The sequence below is a fragment of the Psittacula echo genome (genome assembly GCF_963264785.1).
Source record: "Psittacula echo genome assembly, chromosome: 12".
Taxonomy (NCBI): Eukaryota; Metazoa; Chordata; class Aves; order Psittaciformes; family Psittacidae; genus Psittacula; species Psittacula echo.
In genome coordinates, this window is record NC_137747.1 from 5,536,511 (window position 1) to 5,560,282 (window position 23,772).

General features: G+C 42.9%; 1 protein-coding gene across 4 annotated transcripts in view; it reads left to right on the forward strand.

Annotated features, from left to right (window-relative positions):
• The window catches only part of STK4 (serine/threonine kinase 4), a 49,752-nt gene extending 26,242 nt beyond the window's left edge, over positions 1 to 23,510 (forward strand). For 3 of the 4 annotated variants that reach the window (XM_080627635.1, XM_080627637.1, XM_080627636.1), the window contains one exon: positions 20,272 to 21,420. In XM_080627635.1, coding sequence (XP_080483761.1) covers positions 20,272 to 20,430 — 159 coding nt within the window. In that variant the 3' untranslated portion in view covers positions 20,431 to 21,420. Of the gene's footprint in view, positions 1 to 20,271; positions 21,421 to 23,022 lie in introns of those variants that run through there. The other variant, XR_013957844.1, reaches the window with a different exon arrangement.
• The last annotated feature ends 262 nt before the right edge of the window (positions 23,511 to 23,772 follow it).

Below are 23,772 nucleotides of genomic sequence, written 5' to 3' on the forward strand. Positions count from 1 at the left end.
AGGGTTGAGATAAGAACAGTTTAATAATGGAAGTGAAGTAAAATAATAATAGAAATAATAATAACAATCATAGGAAAAAGAGAGAAGGAGGAATAGAATTTGGGAAACACAAGTGATGCACAGCACAGTTGCTGACTACCTGCTGACCAATGCCCCTGAGATGTGATCAGTGGCTTCTGGAAACATCCTCCCAGTTTCTATGCTAACTATGACATGCTTGGTATGGAATATCCCTTTGGCTAGTTCGGATCAGCTGTCCTGACTGTGCCCCCCCCCCAGCTTCTTGTGCCCCTCCTCACTGGCAGAGCACGGGAAACTGAAAAGTCCTTGATTTAAAGTAAGCACTACTTAGCAACAATTAAGACATTGTGTTACCAACATTATTCTAACACTAATCCAAAACACAGCACTGCAGCAGCTACTAGGAGGAAAATTAACTCTGTCCCAGCTGAAACCAGGACATAGCCCTTTGCTCCATGTATCTTTAGCCTGATGGCTTAAAGTCTCTGCATAAACACGTTTTGCATATGTACACAGGCAGCTTGCAGGTTATCACAGGGTCTGGGCCAAACACATGATTCCAGTCAAGTCAGATACTTCATTTATCTCATTCACCTTACATGCTGTAACTTAATTTAATGATAAACAATTATCTTTTAAATGTGTGACGTTTCCCAGGAAACGTCCTGGGTTTGGACTATCTTCGAAGTCCTTTGTAGTCTGCAGAAGATGGCCCAAGGGAAAATTTGCTGTAATTATTTTACTTTCTAATTTGGTTGATAACAAGTTTACCAATTACCCTTATTTCCACTGAGTACGATGTGTTCCACCCTCCATACCGTGAGCTGTAGGTCCAGGCTGCACCCAGTGAGCAGCACAAGCAGCGGGGATGACACAGGAAAGGTCGGTGCCATTCTAGCAAATGGGACTTGCATGTATTTTTAGAACGTGTGAAGCAACTGTTTAACATACACGTGGCCTTGTTTTCTGATTTCCATTAGTACTGAAGTATTGCCCTGTGCATAGATTAGCAGTGCACTGGAAGCAATAAAAGCAAGCAATAAAAGCTAGCAATAACTCAGGCTTTGGGTCACCTTCGTTTCGTAATTTGTAGAAATTTCACTTCCCAGCTGTATTTATTCCTCCAGTTCAACTGTGTATGAATATCCCAGCCTGTCTTGCATGCCGATTTAGTAACAGAGCTACTTTCTTTTCTGTAGGACAAGAAAAATGTATGAAAGCAACCTTTATAAATACACGTGGGTATTTGTATAGCTCTTATCTGAGGGTTAGCAGTAACTTCACGTTGTGTATTCAGAATTAAAACTGGGTATTTTTCCCCTTTGGCTAAAAATGTATCAATTTGATGGCTAGCTCTGGGTAAAAGTCATGTTTTTTAATGCTGTATTAATTGAAAGCCTCAATGTAATAAGCATTGTGGAATGCGAAAAAAAACCATTCATTAGGTGCATCAAGTCCATCTGTCCTAGATACGCCTGCAGCTATAACTTACTTCTGCATTGTCAGAGTGGGCAGGTTTGAGCAGACTTGGTAGAATCTGCAGGGTTCCAAGTGGAGATGAGATCAGTGAGGTGCTGGGTGAATACAAGTTCCTCTTGGGCCATAAGAAATGATTGAAGTATTATTGCCTTGTTCTATTGCAGACTAGATAAATATGCCTTCTGTATTCTGTACTCTCTTCTGTATTCCTTTCCCTCCGATGTGACTCGCACCTGGAGTCTCCTGTCTTCCAAAAAAAAAGGGCAATACTAAATTACCAAAGATTTCTGCTCTCTTCCCCTGTGGGAAAACCATTTGACCTTTTCTTAACTAACATTGTTTCTCTGAAGCAGGCAAATAAGACACTCTTTATATCACAATGGCAATGTCATGTTAGATGGGGGTTAGCCTGAGTCAGCCCCATCCACTGCAGAGCTGAAAACCCCAGAGATCCTGTTCTGAAAGGTGATGAAGTCCGTTACTCCAGACGTGATGCTCTGGCTATGTCCTGGCTGTGATCAGAGGTGGCATAAACCCAGTGTACTTCCAGCAGTGTATTTCCAGCCTTGGATTTCTGAGGTAGAAATTATTATTAACTGATTAGTCAATGCCTGATGGTGTTAATGTTCATCCCCACTCATGTATGAACAGGGATCTCTTAAAGATTTAAGCCCTGCTTGATTACAAAAAATGTTTTCAGGAACATTATGATTTATTTAATATGGGGGGGAAAAATACTAATTATTGTCAAAAATTTTTGCATTTAGGAAGAGTATAACAAACTCTAATATGAAAATGCTGCCAGGGTAGACTGTTAATGGGCAGGCTGCAGTGTATGTGCAATTCCTAATTGCCATAATCAGATCTCAGGATTTTTGTAGCTGAATTTCATTTTGCCAGTGAGTGTTAGTCACAGACTGCTGCACAGACTTAAATTAATAATGCCAGAAGATTTGTTTAGACAATGTCCTGCATTTTTTCACTTTAATCTTTCAGTAGTACTGTAATATACAGCAAAATTAATTGTGCAGCGTTTCCTGCCCTTAGACACAACAAACCCTTTGCTTATTCCTATTTTAAAAGCCTTTTAAATGCTTTGAGTGGGTTCTAATATCCCTTGCGGCTAAAGTGGGATCACTTCTTCTGGCTGTGCTTGAAAGGCCTTCAGTCTTGCCAAACCTATTGTAGCACATATTTGTCAATCATCCAGAATGTTGGGTATTATATCACTAATCATTTCACTGAAAGACTATTTTGTTAGCAAATTAGCAGGTTCCAGCCATTCATGGCTTATGGCAGCTGTGACAGTACTGAAACCTTTTCGGTGTTATTTCATGCATGTGGCATCGCCTGTGGTGAAAATGAGTGGCAGTAGAGCCCCTGTCAAGCTTGAGTTTTGCTATCATGATGCAGCTGCTGGGTTTTTAATACCTGCAGTGTTGAGCTTCGGTTTTTCTGTAGCTCTAATTCATAATTTCTCATGTATCAGTGAATCTATGCAAACTAACTATCCTAGGGGCTTGTTTTGGATGTGGAGTCAAATAGAACCTAACTTGTAACAGGCACTAGAACAAGAGTACTGCAGGACATCAAGTCTTTCTGCAGGCTTTATACAAGCAGTTGAAGCTATTTGCTCCAAGGCTTTTTTGTTTCCAGTACCTGTGTATGTGCCAGCCCTTCCTGGCCCGTGCAGCGCAGCCGATCAAGAGCTTAATTGGTACAGACACTTCTGCATTGTCTTTAGCTGCTCTTGCTATCTGTGCTTCACTGGAAGAACACCAGGTGACAGCTGAGCTTTTGAAGGGAGGAATTGCCACTCACCTGCAGGACCTCAGCGGAGAACTGCAACCATCAGAAGTCATTTTCTGCACTGGCAATCTCCATCCTCCTGCTGCAGCTCTGGGGAGGAACCTAACACTCAGAAACAAGGTTAATGTCTCTTTCCTAAAAAGTACCCTGGTTCCTTTGGAAAGACCTTGATTTGGTTGCATCTGCTCAGTCTTGGTAAATGAGACCTTTCCTTTTTCCTATAGTTATCAACAGCCGGTAGTTTGGGTCTTTCCTTCTCACTCCTTGGCTCAGTGAAGGGGGTCTGCCTTCACAAGTCGAAGCAGAACTTTGGAGGAGGACGTTTTTCCTTACAATGTATGTTCCCGAGAGTGTCAAGGTTTGCAGAAGGGAATAGACAGGGCAAATTCCTTAGCTTTCTATGGAAAGACTGTGGGAGATGGCAGTTGTCATGGCCTTTGTTCACAGTTCAGTGTGCTGCGAGTGAACCTGTTTCAGCTCTTGTGTTTCCATGCTCCAAGTGCTATTCTCTGCACTAGCTCATCTTTTTAGCTCCCTTTGAGAAGTGTCTCGTTGGCTGCTGATGGGAATTTCTTTGGACAGGAATGATTGGTGTGATTTCCCCCAGTTCCAAAACAGACTTTAACACTTTTCAGTGCACAGTGTCATCTGTTTCTCTACTGCTGGGGAAGAGCATCCTGCAGGCAGTGGAACTGTTGCATCTCAGATTTTTACAGAGTGAAAGAAGGAAGATGAGCAGGAGGTGTTAATTGTCTCTAATAAGGGGGAAGAATGGAGGTGCTGATCTGCTGCCACTTTTGCCATGGCTGCACAGTTAGAGCCCTCTTGTACAAGTAACAGTTTTTGTCTCCACCTCACCATCTGCCAGCAATGGGCAGAGGAAGGACTTTGCTGAGTTCCAGGAGCAGGAGGGAGGGCTGGGTTTGATCCCACAGCTACGGATCTCTTTCCAATAACTGGTTTTCTAGCCTCTTGCTTCCAAAGTGTGTGGGCCCCAGCTTGCTGACCTCCCTGCGGATTGTACTCCTTAAAATTGATTGGGTTTGAAATGAGGCATTTTTGTTTCCAGAGTGTCTGTAGACTGCTTATTGTGGTCTTTGGGTTTGTTTAGGAGCTCTTGCTCCAGACAGAGTTCTTCTTTACACAGAGCCCTGCCAGGGGCTCCTTGGAACACGATGCTGTAGGAGTTGGATGGTTCACCAGCCAGGGGGACAAGGGGAGCGATAGAAGCATATTTCACAATTGCAATTGCAATTAGTTCAAATAAGAGACAAAAGCAGTAGTCTGACAAACTGTTGGAGCAAAACATCAAGAAAACACGTAAAATTTAATGAAGTTCAGCTTCTTAAAGTATACTCACATCTTTTAGAGTTACTGAATTATATGTACTGCAAAAGTTGGTATTGTGACTGCAGTCTCTTTTAAGTAACTTTGAATAGCTCTATGTCCATTTATACTTACTTGATAGGAAAACGTGATCTTTCTTGTGTGTCTGTAAGCAGCTTGTAGGCAGAGCTTTTAACAGCTACTGCTTTTTTTACAAGTATAATGGAAATGAAAGCAAGCTTTCCTCTAACCTGAGTGGAGATGTAATTCTTTTCTTTGAAGTAGTGAAGGGAAATAGAATTTTCTGTTTACTGAGTCAATGTTTCATTATCCTGCTCTCATCTGGGATATACTGGTTTTTATTAACATTACTTCTATGCTTTTGCTTAGTAGTTTGAAATATTACATTGGAAACAAAGATTTTAAAATAGATAAATAGGTAAAACCACTTCTGATATCTTTACCATCCTCCAGAGAAGGAAAGTGTGTTAGCCTAATGGTGTCTTCAGCTTGTTCAGTTGAGCAAATGGCTGCTGGTTTGCAGTGGAATCCTGAATGTGAATCCTTCTTATAGTTAGACAAATTGGGTATTGGTGTGATAGCAAGAGACTGAAGAGATTATAGAAAGCTTAATTCTTTCAAAGCAAGTCAAATCGCATTAGGATCATATTGTATTTGTGAGTCTGGTGGTAGACACCAGCCTGACAGTGCCTGCAGATCAGGTGTGGTTCAGGCAGTAAGAATGCCAGCCCCAACGGATCCCTGCAGGCTGGAGTCCCATCCAGCACAGCACAGGGACTTCATGCAGTGATTGATGCTCCATACACTGCTCAGCCCTGCCATGAGTCTGCAGAAGTTGTGGCTGGTATCATGGTGCACAGCCATCTTCCATCACACTGCTGCTTCCCCTATGCCACTATAGAACAACTACAGTTCAATACAGGTGTCACAGTGTATTTCTTCTCTCAGCTCTGGACTATGGTGAAGAATGACTGTGTATTGGAACCATCCATTTCCTTCATTGGAAATGATTTATGGGGATGAACTGTTAGAGGGCAGGTGATTTATTGCTAATCAATAACAGTAAACACATTCTGCTTTACAATGAGCAGGGTGTCTAATTTATTGTATTCTGTCTGTGAGGGTGTCGTTTGTCTTGTGAACAGCTTGTTGTCTCCAGTACCTGGAACATTCAATGTCTTTGGTTTCTTTGAACATTCATTTGGATAGCATTTATTAGCAATCTAATATTGATGCTTTATAGCTTTACTAGCTTTTGTCCTTGTAAAAGGCCAATCGATTAGAAACTTGGGAATATTTTCTGTATAGTTGCAGTCTTTGGAAATGATGGCAGACTAAATAATTGGCTCTCATTCTGCTGGAACTGGTCTTTGGGTCTTTTTTAGCAGTAGGAGGAAGGCATGCTGAGGATACATGGATAAGGCAGATGCCAGAAGAAAAGTACTTGCATTACATGAGTAAGCTGCTGTTGTGTGACTTTTTATAGTTCATCATTTTATAGTGTTTCCCAATTCTACTGTGGTCCTCAGAGCTTTATCTTCTTTTTACTTCTGTCTTTTAAGCAGCTTGGTAAGGGTGTCAGATGCAGGCCTCTACACTAAGCTTTCTGTTCCTCCTTTCTCCCATCCAAATTACACAAGTGAATAATCTGAGCTGGTTACTTAAGACTCCAGAAAGTCCCTCAGTGTGGACAGGAGCAAAAAAAGCTTTATTAGAGTGTGCACATTTGCCAGTCATTTAAATGGGATTATTTGAAGATCAAACAATCTTGAGACTTCTGTTGAATTTATGAAACTGGGAATACATTCTTTATTTTCTAAGAAAGCAATTTGCCCTGACCCTTGTGCGATGAAAGAAGGGTGATTGTTCCAAAACTTCATTTCAATATGCGTAGTTTTGCATAGAAGGGAAAAAAATGTTTGGTGAAAGTAGAGCTTTTCTCAATAATGTTTTTTATGAGACTAAGCCAAACACTTTGAGTGAATCTTCAGGGATTTCTCTGGCCAGAACTTTCTTCCCTTCATCTATCATAAACTCTCCTTTTTCCCAGCAGTGGATGGACTAAAAATTACTTGTCAGGCACTGATTTCTTCCAGTAGTTTTACTTTGATCATATAGAGGACTTATTTGCCAGGGCATTCATCAGTTTGAGAGATAAAGCCAGATCTGGGATGGCTGATAGATAGCTTTGTCTAGGTCCTATGCAACTAGGGCAGATTCTTAGTTGGGAAGCAAGTAAACGCAAGGAGATACTTCTTTGTATCTTTATTCAGCCGAGCTGAATGTAAAACAAAGCTTGCTTTCAATGGGAGAGCATTAAGGCCATGGCGGGGGGGGGAATGTCAAACCACATTCAAATAAAAAGACTATTTTTTTCTGACAGCAGAAGGCAGTCCAGAATAGACCCTTTTCGAACCTGAAACCGTACCCCCATGGTATCTCCTGCTAATTGAGGAAGATCTTGAAGTACTTGTAGTACCTGGATGTAATTTCCACTGTGAAGTATGATTTATAAAGACACGCAGGTTTTGAGATGTTTTATACATTGGTTTTAAATGTCACCTGCCTTGATTCATAACATGCGTATCCCTTAAATGGATTTCCTATTTTTTTCCTTCAGCCATCTGCCAAGAATTTTTGAAGCCCTGCTAATTGTTTGTGTTTCTTCTAAGCATTACCCTTTCAGCATATTTAGTATGTTCTTCCCAGCAAATACTTTGAATTTGTGACATCTTTATGAAAGAAAATGGTTCATTTTGTCACTTTGTAATCAAACATGCAGTCCTTTTAAAAACAAGCCCAGGAACAGCTTGCTTATCTCTCTTACGGTTTGTTAAGTGGCCTTGAAATCTTTTGTAACATTTGCATGATGAAGATACTCTGAACCTTACTGCAAACCTCATCAAATTCATAGCGGCTTCAAACCACTGATGTGATTCGCAGCAAGCTCCATGTATGTAGGTTTTACAAATGTGTCTAAATTCCCTTTGTAACAACAACAAAACCCCCCTTGAAGATACCACCTCTGGGTTTTGAAATCGTTAGCAATAGTTGAAATTCAAAAAGGGAGCTCAGTGGCTTCACTCATATCTCCTGTGGAAAAGAATAGATTTCTGCTCTCTTCGGTTTGGTAACAGGGTCGTTGCTCACCACCTGCTTTCACTTTGGCACATACTGACATTGATTGCAAAGCACTTACTGCCACAACCTGCTGTCAGATTTTCATTTTTTGCTATATTTTTGTATGTAGCGGGCCTTCTGTGACATAAGGCTTTTAAAGGAAACTTTCAGTGAGTGGGAAGTAAAGTGAGTTGCTGTTGTGTTGAATTGCTTAGGTCATAGCCCTTAATGGAGACTGAAATAATGTAATCTGGAATCAGCTTCATAATGAGAGTGCGCGGACTTGTAAATTCCATATCCTGGACTATCTTTGAGACCCCTTTCCTACTCTTGTGTTTAATCAGCTGAGACATTGACTGAAAGTTTTGTGGATGAGCTAACTAAGAGAACTTCACCCATGGTCTTTGATCGTGGGATTTGTTCCACCAGCACTGTGTGTTTAAGGTCAGGCTGCAACGTGCGTTTCTGCTTTGGAAGAAAGGGAAGAGGAATTAATAATTGAAGGTGATACATTGGAAAAATCTCTGAGCGTACTGAATTCTTTAGAAACCCTGTTTGAGCCTTGTTATGCCTTGAGATCTGTTTTCAAGGCTGGGTGTGTTCTTGGCACAACATCTTCCTTAAAGAAAGAACACTGCTGCTCAGACAAGATCTGTTTGAAATGCTTCTAAAATCTTGCAACTCATCTGTCAGCACAAATGTTTGTGAAGGGTAATGTAGCTTAAAATGACAATCTCGTCCAGGTTTTTCTCATCTGTAGCAAAGAGTGCTCCTTTTGGGGACCCTTTGCAGCAGGAGCCCAATGGGGCTGCTCTGGATTGCCTCTTGGAGGATGGAGTCTTTGGACCATAAGGGAAAAGCCTGGGGATAAAGTCTCCATCAAGCCTCTAAAAGTGCTGTCCAATGGGCAGGGTCTCATCTGGACAAGTGCTTGAAATAAGGTACTGCAGAGGAGCAAAGTTCTACTTTTTCAGTAGAAAAAGTAGTGTTTTATTCAGGCTAAGTAATCCTGAATAAATAAATTTGTTAATCCTTAAGTGAGTAAAGTCCTTAGGAGCAAGGGAGAGAGGAGGATGGGGTATACTGGCTTGGAAGGAAGCTCCATTACAGACCCGTGTACCCATCCTAGCAGAACTCAGTTAAACCTCTCAGATCTATAGAGAATTTTATTTGATTTAAAGGAATCAGCGTTTTCTGACAGATTGCTTTTCTGAAAGAAAGATTAAACCCCCACACCGGTCAGCTGTGTACTTTACAGTTGAATCGTGCAGCTGCCAGATCTTCAAAGCCCAATGCCGTGATTTATTTTAGCATGTCCAGAGGTATTTTGGTACTCTTACTTAAGAAAATTAAAAGCGTAATCACTTAAAGAAGGGCTCAAAACCTCTACTGTGTTTTTCCTTAATCGAATCTCTGGCAAGCAAGTGTTTTTTATACGCAAGTGATGCTCTTTTTTTACTTTTCTTGTCCAGACAGGCTGACCTTTTAGTTTGGTTTCTAATTCAGTTGCTGAAAAAAGCCCCAGTGAGATAACTTGTCTTTGTGGTTCCAGGATTAGTCAGCCACTTTCTAAATCCCCAAAGGATTTTGAAGGTTTGGACTCCTTGAAGTTCAGTGCTGCAGAATCAAACTGACACAACTTGTCATTTCCTTTGTTTAAGTTAAGCGTGTACGGTACTTGGGATGATTCTGTGAGTGAATAATGTTATTCATACTCATTATTGATACTAAGGCTAAAAAAGGAAATCTAATCTTGGAGCTTGGAAGATTAAAATGCATTGCTCTTTCTATTACTGCTTTTTTTAAATGACCACTTACATCAATGAGTAGAGCTTTGGATGGGTTTTCTTCCTTAATATAACCTCTGTACAATGCTGAAAGTAATAACAGTATGGAGGGGTGATATGGTTGTGCTGGCCATAACACCAAAACTTTCTTGAGCCTTTCAAGGATTACAGTAAGGATTACTACAGTGCAATTCTTGTCTAAGAGCAGCTCAGGGATGCCAGCATTATTGGTGCAGGCTGTGGTCTTCCTGCAGTTGTGCAGCCTCTTCTGCTCTGTGAGTAACCGCTCTGCATAATCACTGCGTAGTTATGTCTGGGTAGCCAGGCAGATCTGGATGTTTGCTGTAATCCTCTGAAACTGGTTCCTGTATTGGGGGATTTTCTGATATCTTGCCCTGGCTCTTACAGGCTTTCAAGAAATGGGGGGAAACCCCCAGATTGTGGGGAGGGTGAGAAAGCAAAGCGCCACCACCTCTTAGCTGGTGAAGGAGCAGTTGTGTGTCTCTTCCATAGTGGTCATAGGAATTAACTACTGAAAGTACACTTGAGTTGTTGCTGAACCAGCAGGATCAAACATGATGGGTGCAAACATAGCCTGAAACAAGAGATAGTTGAGTAATAAAACTATGGCTGATCTGGCTAAAGAGCAGTGACCTCAGCAGCCACTGGTGAGTGAGACTCCATCAGTGGTACTGGTGCTGTGAGCAGCAGTGTCCCAAATGCAGGGGCAGCTTCCCACGCAGCCTGTCAGGCTGTGGCTGTGTGGCAGCTTGAGAGAAGCCTTCCCAAGCTAGCAAGATGCTAAGCCGAAAAGAGAGGTCTTGGCAGTAGATTTTCCTGCAGAGGCAGGACAGAGGGAAGTTTCCGGTATAGATGTGATCTCCATGGTGCGTCTGGCATGAAGGAAAATGGCACACGTTGCCTTCCAATAATTCTGCAGGAATAGTACAGACACAACGGTCTGGTATCATGCAGCTTTATTTTAATCAAATAAGCAGAGCTACATAGAAAATATCTAGGATCTTTACTAGTATTGTAGCAGTAAGATGTTTCAGTAGCTATAAACCTCTGCATTTCTGAAAGTAAGGCAGGGCTAACCCAAAAACATCATCTGAGAAGGCCTGGCTCTCCTTTGATATAACTCTCTATTAAGATACTTCTTTCCAGTTCAGCTCGAGATCAAACACTGAATGTGTGTTAGTGTCCATCTGTCCTCCACAAAAAGTGATGTTGTGCTTGTAGTCATTTATCTGTTTCAGCTGCTTGACTTGCACTGACTTAAGCTGACTTAAGAGTCAGCTCTAGAGCATGTGATGATCTAGCTGAAAGTTGAGTGTTCTTTCTTTGTGGGAAGTCACCTGCTGTCAAGATGAGGTGGCCTGAAACAGCTGTCTCCAGATGTACACTGACCACAGCCCCTGTTGGCTTTCTCTGGGAAGTTCTAGCCACATTGCTGTTTTGACTTGGGCTGGGTGCTGCAGTCCATGATGTGTTTTGCTAGCACATTGCCTAAATAATTAAGATGCATTAAAAGCAGAAGCTTGTGCTGCTGAGACTTATTTTTCAAGTCCTTTGAAAGATTAATATCTGTATATTTAATCTTGCATGAAATCCCATAGTGAGCGCATTTCATCCACTGCTTTCATAACGGTGAGGAACTTCAGACATGCTGAAATGCTAAAGGGGGGAAGTCAAAATCATCAGAGTTTGTGTTGGCACTGGGGTTTGTTCTGATTTACTGTAGCCCCTCTGTAGCGTGGCTGCATAACAGATTGGTAGAGTTGTAGGGACCTGACAGTCATGATGAAAAAGTGGGTGGTAGGTGCCTCTACATTCTTAGATTCTGGCATCCCTTGCATTTCACATCTTATAGTGAATAAATAGTTAATGCCTGCTCATGCATTACATCAAGGCCTCCTTATGCTAGAAACATTAAAGAGAACAAGGCACTTAATTTTTAGATCAGTGATTGAAAGTCTGCCAGATGGTGTTGAGCCAGCATTTCAGGAAAAAATAGAATCCCAGAATCATAAAGTGGCTTGGGTTGGAAAGGACCTTCAGGTCATCCAGTTCCAACCCCCATGCTGTGGGCAGGCACACCTCACACTAGACCATGTTGCCCAAGGCTCTGTTCAACCTGGCCTTGAACACTGCCAGGGATGGGGCACTTACCACTTCTTTGGGCAATCTGTTCCAGAGCCTCACCACCCTCACAGTAAAGAACTTCTTCCTTTTATATCTAACCTGAACTTCCCCTGTTTAAGTTTGAACCCATCACCCGTTGTTCTATCACTACAGTTCCTGATGAAGAGTGCCTTCTCCAGCATCCTTGTAGGCTTCCTTCAGATATTGGAAGGCTGCTAATGCTAAGGAAATGCCAAGAAAATGCTGAATGCTAAGGGAAAAAATGGCTTGCTATTCCAACATCAATTTATATCAGTATTTTCAAGACCTAAAGTCTGGTGCACTGCTTAGCATGAGAAATCACCCTCTACATTTAATTTTGGCCAGAGAAATTGAATGCTTTTTTTGCTGGTTTAAAAAAAGTGCATAGTACTATTCAGTAGTCTGTTCCCTCAGAGTATATTTGATACGAGCATTTAATTGTTACTGTGTTTAACCAGTCTTTCAAGTTACAGAAGGCTAATTCCAGGATAATCTCGGTTCTTACACTTGTCAGAGCTCACATTCATGAATGCTTGAGATTTGACACCTCTCCTTAGCTTATGGTCTTCTATCGCACCCATGCACTCCCGCATGCTGCAGGCTGAATTATGCTCCGAGGTGGTTGCTACAAATAGTTGCAGCAAGTGGCATCCAATGGGTGATTGCCTCCCAAAAATAAAACTCTGCTTGAGGAGGTGATAGAAGAAAAGTTCAGAAGTTGAGGTGGATGCGCATCAAGCTGATCTGCAGGATCATGGCGAGGAACTACAAGTGTGCCCTTGGTTTTATCAGAAGGGAAGCATCTTGATAGCATTGCTGATAGCCAAGGTCAAGTGAAGGGAGAGTTTAATTAGTCTCTTCTGTCAAGAGCCTCCCATCCCAAAGGACATCTGAACACTCAATAGACTACTTGTGGGAATTCTGCTGTACTTATCTCTGGTACGTAGCCACTTCTGATGTTAAACATGATCGATTGGCTTCTGTGAGTGGCTCAGATGTGCTTCCATACAATTGTAGTCCCAGTTTGGTTGGTATGATTTGGTTTTGTTTTTCCAAAGTTGCTTTTTGCTACTTTATTACAGGGGTAATATTTTTCATTATCTCTAGCAGCAAATTCCTATTTGGCATTTAATGTTTAGCATAGCTTAGGTAACTTGGTTTGGATAAAAACCCTTCTCAAGTCATGTTTAGATTTTGCTTGTCTAAATAAGCACAATTAGATGAAACGTTGTGATCCCTACTGATATGACTCAAGATGCCTTCAGTTTCTTTGGGGGGCTTTGATCACTGGGCATGCAGTCAAGAACTGACAGATTGCAGCATAAAACTAGTCAGAAAAGGAAGATACAACAACGAAAGCTATGCTAAATAGACAATGAATTTGTTTTGTCTTTAGTTCCCATCTAACTCATGTCTTTTCTACTAAAAATTTGTTTCCCAGTGTAGCGTGGGAAGCTGCAATTTTATTACTTCTGTATTTTAGTCTTCAAACTCCCACTGCCCCTTATGAAGTGATAATTGTTAAAGCCAGTTTTTCCAAAGGCTGTTTAAAAGCTGGAAGTTTGACGTCAAGTTATGTTAAGCAGTAAGTGCCACCTGGAATATTTGAGTGAAAGGCAGACTGCTGCAGCTGGGTGTTCCCCTTCTAAAAAGCCACAGGCTACTGGTGGTAGAGGTGGGAGGATATTCAGAGAACACTCTGTGTGAGTATGTGGAAGACAAGTGTTTGAACTCAGCTATCATGGTAAAGGGGTATGACTGGAGGCCTGAGGAAGGAGAGAACAGCTTCCTGATTTTATTTGTAGGATCTGCAGTACACCAAGACTTGAAAATATCCTCCTCCTGCAAAACTGTTCAAATCCTTCCACTGTGAGGAAAATAACCTCATCTCACCCATGTCATATATATTCCAGTTTCGTTCCAGAAGCCAGGATCCATCTGCACGTTTGAAAGATGACTGTGGAACAACTGCATCCCCTCCCTGGAAATGGAGGGTTCGCATTTGCCACAAGCTTCAGGACTTCAAGATAGTATTTAAAATCAAAGCCCAGATAGCATGAAACATTGCAAAGGTGCAAAACAAAAAGGCTTTGGGCTAAATCTAGGGATCAGATTCAGTGTCAGCAAGAGGAAAGTTGCAGGAGGAACATGTTTTTCGCTTGCCCCAAGATAATATTTTTGATTCCTGTGCAGCTGGTAAGTTAGTGCTCTGCCGAAACTCTTTGTTGGGCGAGAAATGTGTGAAAGCTGCTGGGAAACAGCTCTGTTTCTATTTGATGCTCATAATTCATGCAGCAAGAGGATTTTGCTGGCAGTGTTTTTTGGTAGAGAAGCAAGTAAGAGTGATAGCTGAAGTGACTTGGGGATTACTGGACGTTGTATTCATGTCAGTAGTGCAGACTGGTCTGGGGCAGTGGTGACCTTGTGCTGCTGAAGGGCCATTGAGGGACTGGAGGAGTATGGTAGGTCCCAAACTGGTCAATCTGTAGACCCTACTGTAGGAAAACCGGGCATGGGTGCACTTCAGTGTATGGACTATGGGTACAAGAGAACTAAAATCATTTGCATTAGCTTCTAATTCAGAAATTTTTCACTTATTTCTTGTTTGCTTTTCTTGGGGACAGGGAAGGGCTGAACTCATTCTTTAGGCTTTGTCTTTGGCAGTAGATCTTGTGTGAAACATAAATCTGGCATGGTCTGTTTAATAATACTGCGGCAGGTTTTTAGACTGCCTCTTGCTCAGGACAGAAGTGCATAGGTATAAATTTCAGACCATGATGCCCTTGAGTATCGAGCCCGTGGCTCTCTCTAATATGTCTGCAGAGAGCCTTTATTTATCCTCCTTTTGCTGCTTCGATTTTTGCATTCAGTAGAATATCATGTTGCAGTGACATTTTACCTGACTATAACAAATGCTTTCTCCCTGTTTTTAAAACACTGATTTGAAACGATGACAACTCAGAAGTTGCTGAGGTGAACGTTGTTCAGTGGAGTCGTTATCTGCAAGTCTGAAATGCTGGCAAAGGGATGTCATGAATAGCTTACAAATCTGCTCCTTTAGGAAGAAATTGTGTATCAAATGATCTGTTCCTGATTTGCCCATCATTGCTGCATATGCATGGAAAGGCTGTAGGTTATGTCTTTCTGAAAGATGTAATTATATACGTCCATCTGAATGACATAGTAGAAATCATCAGCATATTAAGACATGATGTTGCTGTCAGTGGTGTTTGCAGCCTGACGAACAGCGAACAGCTCGTGGCGGTGAGGTTTTCAGGTGAACACTGCACCTCTGGTGTTTGCCTTCAGTTGAGCATTTTTACGGAGTTAAGATTGTTCTCAAAACCTTGAGAAAAATACACTATTCATGAAATGGTTAAAAACCAGCTTTCTGCACGTACAGCGTTGCTTGAACAGTTTCGCATCTCTGCCTCCTCTCCCTGTTGATAACGTGTTTGATCAACCTTAGAACAAGTATTTGATATCAGTCTTTACATTTGAAATGAGATTCCTTCCTTTAAAAGTTTGTCTTAGTTATTTATCACTGTGGATGAAAATAGATAGCTTTTACAAAGACATTTAGAGTTCTTACACAGAAGAACTGCTGAGGAGAAGCGAGCAGAGGAATAGGACTGAGCCTGTGGCTAAAACCAGCTCTAATTGCAGCTGTTCAGCACTGAGACTTTACCCTGAGTAAACCGTCTGTCAGGAGATGCTCTGTCCTTGTCCTTCTTATTTTGCTTCTGGCATTTCTCTAACAGAATAATGTCAGTATCCCAGAAGTCTGCCACTGCAGAGAGAGATATGCTGGAGTTTAAAAACTTCATTTCTGGGAGTGAGTCTGTCTGTGGCATGGGTTTACAGTGAAATGTCATGCAGTGAAGTGGAGACCATCAGGTATAAGCAGTTCTCTTTTTTTTGTGCTTTTAAAGATGCATGTGCAGGTGGCAGGACAAGCTGAGCACCAGCCCAGCCGGGTCCCAGGGCTCATGTTGTTTCACAGTGAGAGCAGAGGGCTGAGCATCCTCTGCAACTGCGTGGGCTCTGGCTCTCATCAGTCACTGGACGCTTGTCAGTCTCTCATTGGTTCATCTCTGGTGAACAGTCACGTTCTAGACCTTTACTAGTGTTGCCCTTTGGCTTTTCGTCCTCTCTCAGGAGTAGCATGGCATTCACGGCCACACTGACATTATTCCGGATGAAAGCTCTGTAATTAATTCATCCACATAAGCACACAGCATTGCACACAGGATGGTTTTCTGTGCTCTTAGATTTTTCATTGCATCGACTCTCCTCACTTCCTTCTCCCATTATCCCCATTCTGTTTAACCTGTCATCAGTTTCCTGAAGTAGCTGTAAGGAGTACATCATCTTCTTAAGATGCAGTCATTTGTTCTGCATCACCCACTGTGCAGGTAACCCACGTCTCGATGTGTTCATATTGATGTATATCTGTAGGCTTTTGCCCACTCCAGACTTAGCTGTACTCCAAGCATCTTCCGTACCGTTTGCCATCTGTCCTGGCAAACATAGTCCCAGGAATTGTCAAAACCATTGCATCCCTTGGCAGGCAGCTGCTTACAGTTAGCAGAAAGACTTTGTGTGTCATTATTGATGAAGGATGTCCTGTGATGCTAAATCATGTTCCAGTACATTAACAGGGAAAGACCATCACTGCAAATCTGCTCTGCCCTCTGCTCTGCCAACTCGGGCAATTTTTTTCTGCCTGTAGGCAGCACCCAGCACTTTAGGAGGGTGTTGGAGAAGGCTCAAAAGGCATCCATGGAAGATTGCAGCCCTAGGACAATTTCTGACATCTAATAGTTGGTTTAAGCCATGAGCAAGCTCTGTTAGATCTATTCCCAAACTCTTAGTAGTCTAGCACTGGGTACTGTGGAAGACCTGGCAGCCATTTGTTCCACTGTAGCTGCTTAGTGTATGTGTTCAGTACTTGAATGAATGTTTTCTATTCTGCATTTTTATTTGACTGTTCAATTCCCTGGACTGTGAGGAAGGGAAATGTTGAATAATTACCTGCTCCACAATAAATTAGTGTGAAAAGGCAACTGGTGCCATGCATCAACTGAAACTGCTGTCTAGTAAAGTTGCATTAATGTGTTTAAATAATGTATAGCTTTGTGGAGGAAGTGCTTTGTCTTTCTAATGAACAGTTGCCTGATTGGAGAGACCCGAAGACTGTGTACCCTTGCAGGAAAGGTTTTGGTTTGTGTGTGCCTGGATTATTAATGTGGATTTGTGATCCTGTAACTGCAAGCAGGAAATACCTCATTTAGCAGAATATGCTGAAAAATTTCAAATGACCTTGTGAGAAATCTGCTAGCAGATGACTGTGGTTTGGGGACTGGTGTCTCTTCCACTGAAAGGAAGAAAGATCAGGATTTCCATGTTTTAGTGTTTCTATAAATTTTAAGGACTGATGTAAACTGCCATTAAATATCCAGTAATTCAGTTATTGCCTTAGAACAGGCATCAAGCATTTCGTTGTGTTTTTTGATTCAGAAATAGCTTGAAGAATAACTGCAGTAGCTGACTAATTTAAGAGCTAAACCAGGACAGCAGCATCACTTGCGTTTAACTGAAGTAAAGATAAGTCACTCAATTACAACATTTGTTGAAAGTCTAAAAATTGACACTTCTTTGTTCCCAAAAAACCCTCCTGTGTTTCTGGGAATCACGTGGCCTTGGATGGGAAAAGGACTGCTGCTTGGGTGAACATCTGAAGCACTTCCAGTGTCTGTACTTCCTAACATTATCCTGAACTCTTGTCTGTTCCACGGGTTATACTGTTATGTAAAAGGTGTAGCTATGGAGATCCTAGACTGTCCCAGGTCATGCTTGGCATCTCTAATCACAGAATAAAACTTTCCTGTGCCAGTTCTCACCAAATTGGCACACACAAGAGAGCCAATTAAACAAAGGGCAGGCAGATAGGGAATTCAGTGAAGGGAAGCTTGTCCACACGAGCCTGACATCTTCACGTGTACCGTGAAAAACAAATTGTACTTGCATATAGAATCATAGAATCATAGAATAGTTAGGGTTGGAAAGGACCTTAAGATCATCCAGTTCCAACCCCCCTGCCATGGGCAGAGACACCTCACACTAAACCATATCACCCAAGGCCTCATCCAGCCTGGCCTTGAACACCGCCAGGGATGGAGCATTCACAACTTCCCTGGGCAACCCATTCCAGTGCCTCACCACCCTCTCAGTAAAGAATTTCTTCCTTATACCCAATCTAAACTTCCCCTGTTTCAGTTTGAACCCGTTACCCCTTGTCCTGTCACTACAGTCCCTGATGAAGAGTCCCTCCCCAGCATCCTTGTAGGCCCCCTTCAGATACTGGAAGGCTGCTATGAGGTCTCCACGCAGCCTTCTCTTCTCCAGGCTGAACAGCCCCAACTTTCTCAGCCTGTCTTCATACAGGAGGTGCTCCAGTCCCCTGATCATCCTCGTGGCCTCCTCTGGACTTGTTCCAACAGTTCCATGTCCTTTTGATGTTGAGGACACCAGAACTGCACACAATGCTCCAAGTGAGGTCTCACGAGAGCAGAGTAGAGGGGCAGGATCACCTCCTTCGACCTGCTGGTCACGCTCCTTTTGATGCAGCCCAGGATACGGTTGCTTTCTGGGCTGCGAGCACAAACTGAAGCTGGCTCACGTTCATTTTTCCATCGACCAACACCCCCAAGTCCTTCTCTGCAGGGCTGCTCTGAATCTCTTCTCTGCCCAGCCTGTAGCTGTGCCTGGGATTGCTCCGACCCAGGTGTAGGACCTTGCACTTGGCATGGTTAAACTTCATAAGGTTGGCATCAGCCCACCTCACAAGTGTGTCGAGGTCCCTCTGGATGGCATCCCTTCCCTCCGGCGTATCAACCAAACCACACAGCTTGGTGTCATCAGCAAACTTGCTGAGGGCGCACTCAATCCCACTGTCCATGTCACCGACAAAGATGTTGAACAAGACCGGTCCCAACACCGATTCCTGAGGGACACCACTCATTACCGGTCTCCAGCCAGACATCGAGCCATTGACCACAACTCTTTGCGTGCGGCCATCCAGCCAGTTCTTTATCCACCGAGTGGTCCACCCATCAAACTGATGTCTCTCCAATTTAGAGACAAGGATGTCGTGTGGGACGGTGTCAAAGGCTTTGCACAAGTCCAGGTAGATGATGTCAACTGCTCTGCCCCTGTCCGTCAGTTCTGTAGCCCCATCATAGAAGGCCACCAAATTGGTCAGGCAGGATTTCCCCTTAGTGAAGCCATGCTGGCTGTCATCAAGCACCTCCTTGTTTTTCATGTGCCTTAGCATGCCTTCCAGGAGAATCTGCTCCAAGATTTTGCCAGGCACAGAGGTGAGACTGACTGGTCTGTAATTCCCCAGGTCATCCATTTTCCCCTTCTTGAAAATGGGGGTTATATTTCCCTTTTGCCAGTCATTGGGAACTTCACCTGACTGCCATGATTTTTCAAATATGATGGCCATTGGCTCAGCAACTTCATTTGCCAGCTCCTTCAGGACCCGCGGTTGGATTCCGTCAGGTCCCATGGACTTGTGTACATTTAGGTTTTTAAGATGGTCTCGAACCAGATCCTCTCCTACAGTGGGCCTAGGGTCTTCATTCTCACAGTTCCTGTGTTCACCTTCCAAGACTTGGGCATATTGTATCAGTATGAGGCTGACCCAAACTGACCTGTTGTGTGTGTTCTGGGGTTCCTCACCATGGCTGAGGTTCAGCCAGATTGTACATAAATGCCTTCTTTTTTTTTTCCAAATGCAACTGAAGTGAATGATTTTTTTATTCCTGTTCACCTACAAGAAAGCTGGAGAGGGGCTTTTGACAAGGGCAGGTCGTGACAGGACAAGGGGAAATAGCTTTAAACTGACAGAGGGGAGATTCAAATTAGACATTAGAAGAAGCTCTTCCCTGTGAGGGTGCTGAGGCGCTGGCCCAGGGTGCCCAGAGAAGCTGCGGCTGCCCCATCCCTGGCAGTGTTCAAGGCCAGGTTGGACACAGGAGCTTGGAGCAAGCTGCTCCAGTGGAAGGTGTCCCTGCCCGTGGCAGGGGTTGGAACTGGATAATCATAAGGTCTCTTCTGACCCAAACCATTCTGTGATTCTATGATTCTGTCTCCTTTTGTCGCTTGTCAGAAGGAAGTTTAGTAGAAAGGGGAGGGGGAGAGAACTTTGCTTCTGTTCCACCTCAAGTACATTTCTGTTCTAAGCCTGCAAAATGAAGTGTTAGAAAAACAACTGAATGGGGGTCACATTTCACTGGGTTTATACACTCTGTCACTAAACAGAGCACGTAATGTGCCTGTAAAATGAGCAAGGGCAGCCCAGAATCCTGAGGTTCATGCCAGTCTAATTGAGAGCAGCAGTCTGGAGCAGAGCTGTTCCCCCTTCTCCTACTGGAAGATGCATTGTGACCATCTGCTGGGCAGCAGAATCTCCATAGATGTGTGGACGGTGGCTGCACTGATGCTGATGTCTGTTCTTCTTTTGTCTCCCTGCTAGCTGAAGACTTGGAGTGTTGATGAACTTCAGAGGAGGCTCTCAGCCCTGGACCCCATGATGGAGCAGGAGATTGAAGAGATTCGCCAGAAGTACCAGTCGAAGCGGCAGCCGATCCTTGATGCCATTGAAGCCAAGAAGCGGCGGCAGCAGAACTTCTGAGCCACCAGTAGAATATTCTTCCATTCTCAAACAATCAGCCTCTTGCTTTTATGACTACTAAACAGATTGATTTCTATTGAAATACGCTAGCAAAAAATAGAGGGCAATACTTCTGCTCATTTATTTTTCCATAGCACCTTTTGTGAACTCAGGAATGCCGTTAAGTGGAAAATCCTGATGGTATGTTTTAATGTTAGACACGTATTTAAAACATTATTCCGAAGGAGTTTCGTTACTGTTTTTAGGGGGGTTGTTTTTAAATGGGAGGAACAGATAGAAGTAGGCTAATGGAAGTTGGCTCAACTCTCTTTTCAACTGAACTTTCAGTAGTCCGTTCTGGTTTTAAGTTAATATGGATTGTGGTATTTAACGGCTGCATCTTTTGTGGGGGTTTTGTTTGGTTGTTTTTCTTTGTGAATGCACAGACTCAATTTCAAGCTGTTAGCTGTATCTTTCTACTGTTAAGGTACTGATGAGTTTTAGGTCACTGAAGAGAGCGGGTGAGAACACGCTCAAACTGTTCCAGCCTTTTGAAAGAAACTGAAATCTCATTTTAAAAGCCTGTAATAAGCCCCATGCCTTACACTGTGTGCTTTAAGCAAGTGTGGTTTCTTCAAGACCTCAGTTTTGTCCTCTTTTTGTGTACATTATGAATTGATACGAGTAGATAAAGCATGTTGTGCCTCCATCAGAAATTGCATTCTGCAATTTAAAATCCACACCGACTTAAAACCAAAAGCCAGTCGGTGATCTCATTCCCCCTCGTCTGTCTGTTTGGAAATGTCCTTCAGGGAAACCCTGCTGATGGTGGAGTGCTGGGAAAAGGAAACAGTATTGGAATGGGTGGAAGTTGTGTGAACCTCTCTCAGGAATTAGGTACTTCTGCTGTGTCTGAGAGGACTTCAAAATCTCCAGTTTGTGAAACGTTTTGTAGGCTTCATTTTGGATTTACATCTTTAGGTGCTTGAATAAAAACTTAATTTCACGATCCTTTACATTTCTGCGGGGTTTAGCACATCAGAAAAGTTGAACTGGAAGTGAAGACTTTGTTGAATTAACAAAGATGTGCATTTATGGTGGTGGAGCAAAGGCGGAGTTGATCTGCATGAGAAGACAATTACTGATGCCCTACTGGAACAGATTGTATCTCTTATCTTCCAGTTCCTCTGGACGATCTTGTGTTCTTTCTTTAAATTTCCCTGATGTTCCTGCCTGGTATAGCTCACTCAATGAACATGCCCCAGCATGTACAATCGCTGTGAGGGTGGTGCAATTAACTCACACCGGAAGAGTGGAGAGTAAAATGGAAGAAGCAAAGAACCTCGTTGCAGGGCAGAGACCAAGTGGTGCCTCTGCCCCATGGGCTGTAACAGCAGAGGTGTGTAGGTTTAGCTGTATTTAGCATATGATGAAAGATTTGGACAGAGCAAGTATTTCTACTGATTTATTTTTATTTTCACTCTGATGGAACAGTTTCCCTGTCACTCTTCTGCAGGAGGCCTTGATACATTACCTGGATACTTAAACTAAATAGCAGTGTCTCCTGAATCAAATGCTGCTAGAGAGGTGAAGTGTTCATTTCATGCCTCTGTAGGCTCTTTGTGCCCCTTGGAGCAGACTCTTGGCTACCGTTAACAGGTATTCTCCATTGCTGTGAAAGGAACCAAGCCATTTTTACCCCCTCTGCAGATCTGGTTGCATCCATTTGTCTCATTTGATCCACGGTGTGAACAGAGCTGTTGTGGAGACCAGCAAACCAGTCGTCCCTAAGGGCAAGGGGAGGCAGTAGGCAGTGTCTCTAGGGTGCTGAAGGAAGAGTCCATCCTGGCATAACCAATGAGCTGATAGCCTCAAGTGTTGGGCAAGTTTTGAATTGGCAAAGCCAGGTAATTAAAACCTCATTCCTGTTCACAGACTAAAATCCCTTAGTCTGGGCCTTCCAGTGAGGTCTGGTGAAGTGCTGTGTGAACATCAGGGCTCGCACAGTGCTCATCTGGAACCTGTGCAGTATGTTTTGCCCTGGGCATGTGTTCATTATGAGTGTCCTTTGCATCAAAGAAACTCCTGCATCTGAGGAGGGAGTTCCCTGACCAATTGTTGGATCTTGTGTTAGTCACTTGGATGGATCTGGCCCAACATCTCTGCTGTGAGAGACGTGGATATGTGACATGGTAAATTGTGCGCTGCTTGCATGTGGATCAAGCAGATTCTACTGGGAGTAGTTTTACCTCTGCACTGTGTAGGTAACTTTCTAGTGATTGGAGGGCATTAGAAAACCCAAGTTTTAGGTGAAACACCACAGGGTGGTGTCTATTTACAGAATATGCAAGCTGAGACTGCTGTAACTGAATGTAAGCACTCTGGAAATACTCTGCTTTGTTGATGTGATTGTCCTAAAATACAGCAAACGAACCAAAATAAGTAAATCTGGTCCAATGGCTTAACTGTCTTTGAACCTTTCTTAAATGCTTGCAGTGGCTGAGACTTGATGATGTTTCTTGCACTTGGAGCTCTAATAAAGAGGAATTATTTTCTCCTTCACTGATTTTCAGTCTGTTAGAGAAAATAATTCCCTTTTTGGTCTCTTTGTAGAGTGGCTGGGAGCATAAATACCTGCTCACTTCTCAGAGTCCTCCAGGCTAAGATCAAGGCTTGTTCCATCAGGGAAAGCTGTTCCGACAAGGTTCTTAAGCAAAAAGCCTGCTGAATTGTGAAGCTGCGCTCGTGTGCTCCTTGGACCCATCTGCATTGCTGAAAGTGTTCTGGACAAACCATTGTCTTTGCTTCTAAAACCCAGAGATACTGATGATGTCAGTCATGTGAGACTTAAAAATGTGAAGTTTGTAGCTTTAACTTTTTTTGTAACAAAGAAATTAGCAACACTGGCATAAAGTGCTGACTTGAAATGCTATTTTGTAAGATCTGGCTGTTTGTATATAATAGTGTTGGGTCATTAGTTTGTATATGTATGAAACAGTAACTTTTATTGCATTCCTCTGAGTTTGATACAGGAGATTTTGTTTGATCTTTCTCAAATACCTTGCCTTATTTGTTCTAAGGTGCAAATAAATTGTCCTTACCTGAAAGCATCAGTGTGGTGACTCATATTTATGCATTGAAACACTCTGGTGTATTATTGCTTATGAGGACAGGTTTTAACATGACATGTCTCTGGTCAGCCTATGTATACAAAGTTCTGTAGGAGCACACAAGCAGTGAACACGTCAGATACACGTTTTTATGCAGGCAGCTCTTTAGCCTTAGAATGTTGCTCATTCTGCACCTCAAGAGGAATCCCAGCCTGGTTTGTGTTGGAAGGGACCTTAAAGCTCCTCCAGCTCC